The sequence below is a fragment of the Rhodnius prolixus genome, unplaced genomic scaffold (assembly GCF_049639745.1).
Source record: "Rhodnius prolixus isolate KJV_2025 unplaced genomic scaffold, Rpr scaffold_2, whole genome shotgun sequence".
Classification (NCBI taxonomy): domain Eukaryota; kingdom Metazoa; phylum Arthropoda; class Insecta; order Hemiptera; family Reduviidae; genus Rhodnius; species Rhodnius prolixus.
The window spans coordinates 18,695,532-18,708,127 of record NW_027411592.1 but is presented as its reverse complement, the minus strand read 5'-3'; the positions used below and the strand labels follow the sequence as shown (position 1 = coordinate 18,708,127).

The 12,596-nt window shown below is 32.9% G+C and overlaps 1 protein-coding gene across 4 annotated transcripts in view; it reads left to right on the top strand.

The window, feature by feature from the left end:
- The window catches only part of LOC141449200 (uncharacterized), a 180,490-nt gene that overhangs the window by 142,202 nt on the left and 25,692 nt on the right, over nucleotides 1-12,596 (top strand). For all 4 annotated transcript variants that reach the window (XM_074118376.1, XM_074118375.1, XM_074118377.1 and 1 more), the window contains one exon: nucleotides 9,225-9,379. In XM_074118376.1, the coding sequence (XP_073974477.1) occupies nucleotides 9,257-9,379 (123 nt within the window). In that variant the 5' untranslated portion in view covers nucleotides 9,225-9,256. The remainder of the gene's footprint in view (nucleotides 1-9,224; nucleotides 9,380-12,596) is intronic.

Sequence of the window (12,596 nt, the reverse complement as noted above, 5' to 3'; positions counted from 1 at the left end):
TCTACACACAACCTCACTGCACTTCTACATGCAAAACTTCTTCTTCTTGTAGCTCTTCAGCCTTGGGTGGGCCTTAGCCTCTCGAATAAGGTCATTCAGATATCCCTATCTTTTGCTTTTCTTCTCCAGTCATCCACTCCAACGGTCTTCAAGTCTTCCTCAACCGCCTGGAGCCAGTGCCTACTTGGTCTTCCAATTCTTTTTTTGCCAAACAGTAATCTGCGCGGCATTCTGTTTTCAGTCATTCTTTCCACGTGACCTAGCCACTCCATTCGTCAGATTCTTATATCACGGTTCGCCTAGAACGATTTTAATTGAAAAGTTCACCAACATGAAAAAATTTTCTTTCTCCTTATTATTTGGGTCAAAACTAACCAAAATCCACTGAAAACCAAATCGGTTTACGTTGCGGATTTTTTTTTTTTTAATTTTTCAGGTCAAAAAACGGGAAAAACGGCTTTTTTTGCATTGTTAAGCCTAATAAATGGAAAAAACATCTATCTTTATTCAAATAAACTAAAAAATGTTGACTAAAAAAACTTAAAAATAATTGAGTAAGTTCATTCCAACCTCTGATGTCAATCACAATGTCTCCAATAGCAAAAACTTTAATTTTTTTAGTTACTAAGCCCTGCAATGCGATAAAAAATTATTTGGGTATCTTTTAATCCAACAAGTTTCATTAAATGAATTTGAATTGGAAAATTTCACTTTAGGTGTTAATATTGTATTTTGCAGGAATTTTTCTCATTTTTGAAAAGTCCCATTCCCTTCCACAAAAAAACGATGATTTATTTGTTAAGTAAGCTTTGAAAGGCGAGAAACCCTTGTTTTTGCCTTATTTTGCTCAAAAATGTCTTTTTTATTGATTTTGAATGTCGAAATTTCATTTTTATCATTTATAAAATACATCAATCTGTCGGAAAATCCCTCAGCTTCAAAATGCATGCATTGGTTTTGCCAAAAAATTGTATTGTTTTTCCATTTATTAAACCTAACAATGCAAAAAAAAAAGCCGTCTTTTGACCTGAAAAATTAAAAAAAACTAATCGTAAACCGATTTGGTTTTCAGTGGATTTTGGTTAGTTTTGACCCAAATACTACGGAGAAAGAAACATTTTTCATGTTGGTGAACTTTTCAATTAAAATCGTTCTAGGCGAACCGTGATATATGTATAATATAGTTTTTACATTTTTATTTACGTATTTTACATTAATTGACTATGGTCCCTTCAATCCGTAATTAAAAGTGAAAAACAAACGTAAGTTGTAATATAATTTTTTTGGGATTAGCTGTAACTTTAATTAACCCAGATCTAAAATGTTGTAAATTTCATTCCTAGTTATTTACGTACAATTTTTGCTATAATTATATATTTTTATTGTTTTTTATAAGCTTACGTCCTGTCAATCAAAAAACATTGATAATTGCACTTGGTGCTGATAATAAACACTTGTTTAGTCTTTGAATATCTAGTTTGTAATTAAAGAACTCCTTCCTGTGATAATTACTGAGGGTGGAAACTAACTCAATTCGATTAGATGTCGTCACTCGCACTCCACTTCTTGAAGTGTTGTGACCTCTGTTTCACATTGGACCGTCTCCTTCTCTAATTAACTATACCTACCCATTTTTATAATCACCCTCCAATTTTACTATTGCGCAATCCCTCGGTCTCTGGCAATTTGGTCATTTTAATAGAAACATATTCTCTCCAAAAGTATTCTAATAAGATTGCTGTTGTTGGAACATATATTTAAACGGAAGGTCGAATTTATTATTAATTTGCCCATTTTATTCTGAAGCTTTTCTGTTTTATTTTGCATTATGATTGGTGGTTGCAGATCCAATGAGGGGAAATAAACATCATGTAAAAATTATTTTTAAACGTTCTCTTGTAGAGAGAGTTACTTCTCCGAGGAGAGTTACCTTCTACGTAGAATTTTATTATGATCTGTGTTGATCTGTAATTAAAAGGAGAGTTGATGTGATTCCTCCGTACGTATTTAGCGAATACGTGCAGATTGCTTTCTACGATCTTATCCCTTGAATCCTGATTCAAAAGAATTGTTTCTTAACACAGTATAACTCTTTGCCGAAGTGAAAACAAACCATTATCTTGTTATACCTAGATATTTCCCACCCAGACCTCTGGGTACGATGTCTCTTTGAAAGTTCAGGGTTACTGATCTGCATCAAGTTGTTAGCAGTTAACGTACACAACATGCATATCCGGCGCTACATCCCAGTTTGAGCTTAGGCTGACTTCAGGAGCAGGAACGTCATGTGGTCGGTTAATTCTATTAGAAATTGGTTTTCTAAGTGCAGCGCAGGGTCGTCAGCTTTTTTTACCAGTCCCCCGAACTGGAGGACCAGTAATTTTTCCTTCTGGGTTCTATTCCCGTAGGTAGTCTTCTTTAGTCTCCATTCCCAATGCTTCACAGACGTCTTTTATTAAGAATTATTACGAGCTCATAGTAAATTGCTCTATAAGAGAGCATTAACGAAGGTGATTGCTTCCGTTTCGAAAACTTTTTTCTCAAATAAAATTTTAAAAATAGCATTGAACGTAGCACGGGTTCATAGGTAAAAGCCAACTCCACAGGGAACTAGAGGTGCTATATAATCCCCGTTCGTGGAGAAGCAAATATTAAGACCCCATTGCGAGCCTACAGTTCATTTTTTGTTGGGTTTTTAAAAGTTTTTATTTTGCTCTAAAATCACTTATTTTTTTAGCCCCAATATCTTTCCTGACAATGCGTTCTTGAAATTATTAACTAGGTTAAAACTCACATTATTAATTTGCAGTCGGTCCAAACATGAGTCCCTAGAACAGTCTCCACATCGGGAACGCTAACCTTCAACTTTGTTATTGATTGTCTTCGCTTTCTTTAATTGAGATTCTTTGGCCCGCTCCCTTCATGTCTTCATCCACATTGCTCTTTTAATTTGAATTTCTTCTGATGACAAACTTCCTCGTCCATTTGCAGAGATAGCGAAATAGAGGGAAGTTTTCTCCGTGGTCAAATCGTGTAGCATTTAAGCCATTCGGTATTCTATCGGTTCAGTAATGTTTAACAAAGCAGCGTTACCCAGCTTAAGTGGTCTTCTTTTGTAATTTGCTTATGACCGACATTCGTCAAAGCTGGACAAAAAAAAAAGGTAAGTCACTGTTCCAATGCTCCCCATTTGTACTGTAGAAGGCACTCTCTCAGTGAAGGGTACCAAGCCTCTACCATGGATGTGCAGGCAGAGATAATCCCAGTTTCTTCCTCAAGATCATGTTGTGTGAGATTCTGTATGAAATTCTAAACTTTTAGTGTTCTCTTAAACCAAACTAAAACAGTGTTGGGTTAAGCAATATGTGAAAGGGGCGGCTAAATTTTATTGGCAGTTTTATAATCAGTTTTCCCGGAGATACATTTAATTTACAAAACATCCATTTCAAGGCAAACAATACATGCGATATACCATAAAAGTTTAATACAGTAGTAACCGTCGTGTATTGGGAAACAGAGAGAAACATTTTAATGCAAATATTTGCAAAACAAAGGGTGCTGCCCAAATAGATCGGGTTGCTAGACACACAGCACCGTAACAATAAATTAGCTTTAAGTTTTTTGCTTCTTGAGTTTAGACAGCATTTTCGGAGCATTATTTTCAGTCTTTACCTAATTGTAAAGTTACAAGTTGAGGTATAGGAGATTTTAGGAGGTTTTGTTAAGAATCAATGAATATCTTTGGAATTCCCATGTTGTTTTTCTTATAATCAATCCAAAATAGTGCGACATGTTGGTTGAATCCAAATATTTTTCTCTAAAATGAAGCGCCAGTAACAAAGTGGTTAAAGAAAATATTTCAAAAAAATAATAAATAAAATAACTTCTATTCTCTCTTGATTTATTTTTGGAGAATCTAAAGATTATTTTCAACATTATTATGGAGTATATTTTTGAAATTTACCACTTGTATGGCCTCCAACGGACATTGCCAAAATGATTGCGAGGGCCTGTTTGTCATTGATGCCTTCTGACAAGGAATCATAACGTTTTGGTGCCACACCTAGCCGCCTTGTTTGATTTAATTCTTGCTAAAAAGTTTTTAGATTATAAAAATTTCTAAGAATGACACCTCCAGTTTCGTAATTATCCTATTGGATGTTAAGTCAGATAAGATTATTTCAATTTCAATTATTTTACAGGTGAGATTACTGTTGATAAATTATTAATTTTTGACAATGTTCGCCGAATTTTTTGTTTAATGTTTTTTTAAGGCAATAAATATTTGAATTATGATTTAATCTACAATAATAAGTTATTTATAACCACTGTACTCCCAATTACAGCATTAAAAACAGATGAATATTCGTTTCTTTCTTTTTCTATCGCTGATAATAATAGTTTATTCAGTTCCACTTACGTCAACATTTATCAGACGCAAATATTTGTCATTTCTTATTGAAATATTAACAGCTAATAATTGGGGTGAAGAGGGACAGTAATGTAAGATTCTGCTTCAAAGTTAAGAGTCTAGTGAAGATGTTATCTTAAGTGTTATTTCATATCTTGAATGACATTACATCTACTGCAATTGAGATGTAAATTTCTTAACATGTTGTAAGAATTTTGAGGTTAAAATAAATTAATTAATAAGTTTTTTTAAGATTTTTTTGTCGGGTAAGCTGCGTGGTTTGGATGCACGGCAACTATTTGCCAACCTTTTCCACAATTGCAAATTTATCAACTCGTTTACTTAGTGACTTTTCTTTTAATTTAAATTTTCTATATCTATAAGTTCGGTGCGAAAATGTATCTAAAAGTGGTTTCGACTGAAATGTAAAGTTCCAAATGGCAAATACTTTTTTGTTAACTTTGTAATTTAACAGTTCACTATTTTTGAGTATAAAAAAAAAAAAAAATGCTCACGAAGAGCACCTCAAAGAAATTTACTGTTTCCAGATCTCAGACAATGTTCAGACTGAAACAGTGTTCTCTGCAGTTAAGTAAAAAAAAAAAATTAAAATAATTTTTTCAGGTAGGCTTTTCGTCTAACTCTCAAATTGGGTGTTTACTATAAATTTTACTGACTATTATTGATTTGAACCCCCTGTACAACTTCTTAGTTATGCGGTCCTCGCCCCCTTACACTCGGTGGAGTTATAAAAATAATAATAAAGATTACAAAACAGAAATCAAATTTCTGTCTGACGCACGTTCTGGAAGTACAGTAACAGATCCTTTAGATTCCATAAATTGTTGAAAGTTATCTTTGTATTGATCTTTTCTTTACGTTGCATGAACCGATTTCGTGGTTTGGTTCATCTTCAGGATGTCTTGTTAATCAGAGTGATGAACTAGACACGTATATCAAGACATTTTGGTGCCCCTAAACAGTTGACTAAGTAGTTGATGGTTGAGCGAGTTATCAAATATTATTTAGCGCTGCGGGCGGATCCAAACAAATTATTATTAAACGGAAAAGATCATTTAAAATAGAGCAATAATAAATCCTTTTCAACTTGTTTACTTAGTAGCTTTTCTTTTAGTTTTGAATCTTCTGTATCTACAAGTTCGGTGCGTAAATCTATCTGAAAGAGGTTTCGCCTGAAATATAAAGTTGCTAGGTTGCATAATTGAATAGTTGACTGCTATTGATTTGAGTATAAAGTAGTGTTTCTGGAGTTTTGGATGGTTTTTGGAGTTCTTTAGGAAAAGGTCTCATGGGTGGATTTATTGAATCTGTCTGACCTGTATTTTGGTAATGTTTAATAAAGCTGTGATCGGGGAGGTTATATAAAATGAAAGCCTTCTTTATCAAATCCCCAAATAGTATGAATACGAGAGAGAGTGATGAAGAGCTCGCCGCCAATTTGCTAAAAACGAAAATTAAAATTAACTGCGACTTAAGGTGGTTTAAGAAGTTTTTTTTTACTGCCTTTGTGGAGCTAATTGTGAAATTTTGGGATGCAGAGACGCTTTAGTTTACAATTTTCGGTTATTTACCAAAAAGACAACGAAGATCAAGGCGTTAGAACCAGCCGCCACATTTTTGAAAAATTTCTGGGAACATTCTCTGAGATAAGGAAAGCATTAAGTTGATAATCTCGTAAATTTTACGAATTTATCATAATTTCTAGTACACCAAAATAGAAATAATTCTGTCTGTTTTACGAGTATGTGCGCACTTGCATACAGCGTTATTATGTCAGGAATATTAATTGTTTGTGCTTCGCCTTACAAGTTGTGGGGTATTGTTGTGCTGCTGATATGTGCTCAAGGTCATTTCTATATCTTTTTGCCACACATTATTCTCTCTTTACCGTTAATTTTCTAGAATTTTTATTATATCTATTTGGTTTCATTCAATTATAAACAAAAAATTTAATCAATCTTTGGTGGCTATAGAATCACTCATCTTCAAATACTCCCAATCTCTTTTCGAGTAAACATATTTATTACAGTCCAAGGTCTAATAAACATTGGATAAATGGTGATGATCAAATCGTAAGATAAGTTTTCCTTCAAGTGTTCATCGTTGGGATTCTTTTTGTATTAATTAATTATTTTAATTTAATATTAAAATTTAATTTATTTATCATGGTCATAAAAAATTTAATATCTTGCTCGGTAATAGGAAGGAATATGAGAGTTTGCCCACTCTAGAAAACTAAATTTGTGCTCATTGATCGAGATTGCATTGTTCTTATAATGCACTTATTAGAATTAATAAGAATGCTTACCTAAAGTTAATGGAATGAAAGATGCACAGGTTTGTGTGATCGTAACATTCTTTTAAAGTTGGCCATTTTAAGGAAGGTATTTATCCCAAATCTCTCAGCCCACTTCAAACCCATTTTATTCTTTTAATGTTGATCCAAGCAACTTGCAGCTTACGATTTAGATGTGATTGAATCTATAATTTTCAAGACTTAGTTTTTATTCAAGCACCAATGAAATTTTGGCTTTATTTTTCAAGAAACAAGTTAATTGGTTGTGCCTTTACGACCTTCTTCGTTCTTAATTTAACCTTTGGCTCTTTACCTGCAAATCACATATTGGTTTTCGTTTTATATACGGACACTATAACGGTCAAATTTAATTTTACTTCAGAATTGGATCAATTATATATTGGTTTCTAGAATTTGCGTCAGCATTATTCTCCCCTAATAAAATCTATCGCCGGACACTTATATTCTTAGCAGTCATTGAAACTAGACTTTTCCAAATCCTAAAGTTGATAACTTCTCTTGATTTGCAACTTACAATTTTGGTGCTCCGATTGTTAATTTAAGAAAGAAAATAATTGTATTATATATATTCTGGTCTATTATTGATTATTTCGGCCCACAAGGTCGGATTTAAATTCAACTGTATGCATGGAAATATATTCCTCGAGGACAATGCAGGTTGTAATGATGGCCTTCCGCTGTCTTTCCCTTCTCTTTCTAGACTTTTTTGCAGTCTACTATTAGGTGATGTGCAACTGCAATTGTGTTGGTTTCACACGGCATGAAAGATTCCTACTCGTACAATTATTATAATTAGATGAGCCGAGTTCTTGTGTGTACAGCTTTGTTAAAGATTGTCCTGACTTATTTATTAGCTTGTTCCACCTCTTCTACTGTATGCTAACACTTTTCTTAAAGATGTGGCAAATCGGTGAACAGAGTATGAATCTACACACACCCACTGGATCTTTCTAGATAAATGTGTCACATCATAATATTCTACTACTTTTTTACAAGAATAACTGTTGGTTAGAATGACTCGCGAGGATCCTGGCAATTCAATTTAGATAAATTTACACAGAGTAAACTGACTGACCCTTAGCCTTAACAAAATAATGTTAGGTCACTTCCACTTAAAATGGCTTGATCATTATTTACGATTTGTTTCCCTAGAGAAGTGAATGGAAGAGAAAGCCTAACTGAGGAGGGTCAGACAGAAAATCTCTAATTCATGTGCACGATTTGTACACGAGATGTCAGGATAAACTAGGAAACTGCGTATCAGAATCGTTCCCTCTATCAAAAAGATCACAAAGACATAAATGGTCTCACCTCAGCTCTTTCTTCATAGATGTTGCCTTCGCTGAATTGAAGAGAACATGACAAATGCAGTGAGAAGGTTTTAGAAACTCTGCATAAGCTGCAGTTAGCATATGGTCTAAGTTATAGCCGAAGATGAGGATGAACTAGCACACATAATGATGAAGCTTATCGCAGCCTAATTAAAATGGGCTTAGTGGTCATAAAGTCCACAATACAGACGGATCTTGTCTCTTATCTTGACTGTGAATGATAAGTATTTACATCGGTGTACCAAATCGAGTCTAAGTATCTGAGGGCTGGGATATCAACAGCTGGAACTTCAAAATTGATTGTTGGTCAAATAAAAACTTTTTTAGAAAGGCAATTATTAAACTCGATATTTCGGAGTAAATTGATCCACATTAAAAGAAGATCCTTCCACCTATTCATAGCAAGCGTCATGCTCTACGCGACAGAAACTTGCGAGTCTAACGTGAGAATTGCAATTTCGGAGAAGAATCTGTAGGGTCTCGCTAGTTACGGCAGAGTTCCCTTATTTATAGGTATGAAGATTACGTCGATACCCGAAAATTATCATGGTACAACCATGTTGATGCTGATGAGTGGGTATTTCTAATCTAAGATAATGATTAATTTCAGCACTTGGAGAAAAAAAGGCCTGGAAAAATTTGGAGAACAGGATCTCGAAATTCATAATATATGGTTAGAATAAAAGATAATTTAGAAACTTGAATTTTGCAGGATGCCTAAAATAAACTTGCTGCTTTTTCTTTGAAAAGTGTTTTCAACATTACGGTATTTTTTATCTATTTTGCTTTACTGATTGTTAACGTTCTATATATTCATCTCTTTCGTTACGTTCTATAACGTTCATCTCTTTAAAGATGCAGTATTTAATTATATTGTAACTTAATAATATTCTTTTATTATAGTGGCTGTATATCCTGAATAAAAGTTCCATGTTTATGAAAAGTTTGTAGCGCAAATTGCGTTCAGTTATCTTTATTATTGCAGTTTTCCATTCATATTGCTTAACTGCAATAAATTTTCTTCTAATTAATAAATTTTTCTTTATTTTAAAAGAAAAGTTAATATAATGTTTATATCTTCTTCACTTATCCCTTCCTTAACACTCACTAAAATTCGGACTTCTGATTGGTGTTTTTTTTCCAGGCTGTTAACAAGGCTGATTCAAGCTGGCGGGGATGGATTTAACTAGATATCGTCCCTCGTTGCACGCTCATGACTTCACACCGGGCGGCAACAGTCGAGTAGTCATGATCAGGAAAAAGGAACAGAGAACCTTTAATTCTGCTAAAATTGGGCAGGTAATCTATATTTTATATATAATACCTAACTTTAAGTAGAGCTGAAATATGCTTAATTTCATTTTATTTATTAATATTTTTTTTGGCGCATCGATAACTACAATATATTACTATATTATTTATTTTTATTATTATTTATTTTATATTTATTTTATTTATTTGTATTCTCAATTTCCTGAGGCTTCCCGCTAATGCCAGGGAAACCCATGTTATTAAGATTTTTTCCTGATTGGTGGTGAGGGCAGATTGTCAGGATAACCGCTTTCTCCATCTGCTTTATGAGCCCTCAGTTCGCACAAACCTCCTTCGAGGGGGACCACCCTTGAGTGCGGTTGTCACTATTATCACTAATTACTTCTTCCTATAGTGGAACTTTCGAATGGCGCTTTCGAAGCTTCATATTGCGTACAGTTGACAGATTAGAAGTCGCGGGCACCACAATATCCACGATGTAAACTAGTTATGCCATCTGATACTCAGCCTGTTGAGTACTACTTTCCTGAAGATTAAGTCATTGCAACCAATATTGGGGATATAGTACACTGATTATATTCATGTCTATCATCTATTACTATTATTAAAATGTTGACGTTTGTTAACAGAGCTTCGAAATACGCATGCCCTCCAAGTTGAATAATTAGTTAAGTCTTTTTAGGATTTCATTGGAAATAATGAATCGCTGATTCGGGAATTATGCTTCAATATTTGATTTCTTCAAGCCTTTTTTACTTGATTTCACTGTTATAGAAAAATTTATCACAGGATCTATAAGGAACAATTGTTTGTTAGATTTGCTTAAATACCTAGTTGTTTAACAAAAAAAAAAATGTGTTTCTACGTAGTTCAGTAAATGCGGTCAATTTACCTAAAAGATCTGTCAAAAGTTGTTCATTATTACCTATTTAGTAACTTTCATTTTTGACCAATAACTTCAGCTACTTCTAACCATAGTGCCAATGTTTTTGATGCCCGTTCTAGCTGCATCTCTTTATTTTATCACTTGTTTGATACACCATTAAAATATATCTATTATGAAGTAGTATCAAAGTATATTATTTAGCTATACCGGTATCAAAGAACAATTTTCATCCCTTCCAGAATCATGAAACATAAAACGAGATTGTCGAGAGAAATGTCAAGTTCCCCGTAAAGCCATTTCAAATAAAAACAAAGAACACTTATTTATTCATTACATTAGAGAAATTGAAAAAAGACTCCGACGGAACCACTGTACGGATAGGTCCATTTAATATTATCTTAAATGAACGAAGGTTACGTCAAATATAAACCTTTTTTTTATTTATTTATTGCATAAAAGCGTTTTTAACTAACGCTAGTTTATTTTTCATCCGTTATTGATGATTCTCTTGCGATATTGTGGAGCGATCAATAAGTTTTGTTTACAATTTTCTTTTTTTACCGACGTTTCAGCAAATTTATTGCCTTCTTTAGGGTATTATAAATTTATAGACGTATAATTAACTGTTAATTTACATCATCGTATCTGTTTCAACTAATTTGATGTACCTTTTTTGTCAAGGCAGTTTAGATTTTGTTCTAGCTATTATATGTAGCTTTAATAAATGCATTTTTCTACAATACTTATACAAGAAACTGTTACATATTGTATATTTCTAAGAGCATCATATATTTATTAATACATTTCTCAAAAATCCGTTCCACAAAATAACGTTTATGTTTTAGAGATTTTCTCTAAAAATTTTGAAAGTCCTTTTAACTCCACATAATAATATTATATAAATTTTAGAATGTAAATTCGAGATTTATATGTCACTTTAGAGCTGAGCGTAACTACCAATGGTACTTCCCGTGCCAGATGTCGGATTCTGACAGTTAATTTACTGACGGATCCTTCGGAAAATCCAAATCGAAAGATAAAGAACTTTTGCTTTCTGCGTTGTTTTTTTATTGAGATATTTTTTTAGTTTTATTTTATTTTTTGTCCGTCTGGGGTTCCTTAAAATGGACCTTTCCAGCGACACTGTAATCTCTAAAATGTTGTATGATAGATCGCAGTATTCAGTTTCTCCTACTTAATGTTAAATACTCTTCTTTCTATAACTATATAGGTAAGACAGAGTTTGTGAGCATTTCTCGATTGGTACATTAAGAGCAGTCCTTCAATTTTAATTTGTGCACCAACCATAACAGTCTATCCGGTTCTAGACAAACCATTAACCTTACCTTCAATGTTGGGCGGAATATTTTTCTACAAAATTTAGAGCTTCTCCTACTTGTATTGTTTTCTCATTCTAAACAAAGGTCAGAATTATATTTTATTAGCAACACAAATTTCTTTTCCAACTAATTAACATCATCTAGCTAATATACCGTAATACTTTTACGTCAAAATAAATAAATGATGTGTTTATTTGTACTGCCTCAGCAATTCTGTGTTCTCCATTTCTGACCTGTTTCAGATCTTTAACATCTACCAGATAGATGCAATAATTTCTCTTGAATTAACCAGGTTTTTGATCATTTTCTTTATACAGTATTAGATATTTTGAAGCCAACGATATTTTAATAAGGGTACCTCACACAAATTTAATAATACGTACATTTTAAAACTAAGACTGAAGTGAAATTATTGTCGATATCAGTGTAAAAAACGAAAATTATTTATCCTATCCAAGCTTTCATCGTTGAACACCGTTTCAGACCAGCTATCATCTAAAAAAAGAATAAATATAATCAATTTAAATGTGTAATCCAACATTGACAACTTTAAGCTCTGAAGATTATCTAGTCTCTAAAAAGTAAAAGAATTCAAGAATGAATTCAATTCTATTCCTTTTATGATAAATTTAACAATCACCGAAAAAGAAAGAAATGAATAGTACGCTTAAATTTCACAACCAATCTGAGAAAGACAGAATTAATTGAGATAATTTTGTAAAAGTAAAACAACTAGTGAGTTTAGTTTCTCTTGGACCAGTTTGAAAAGGAAATTAAAATGGCCAGCAACAAGGTCAGCTAATTACGCTCACAATTAGAATTTTGTTTTAATGAATAATAATTGTTCCTTTTGTTTAGTTTTCATGTCAGTATGTGAATACTTGTTCACCACAAAAATACTATCAGAGAGCACCATTCTCCATCGTTGATTTATTTCATAAAACAATGCGAATTGAATAATTATTTGCTGATAGGAAATACCTCAAATTTACTGTAATAGTTTTAGAAACATTTAAAT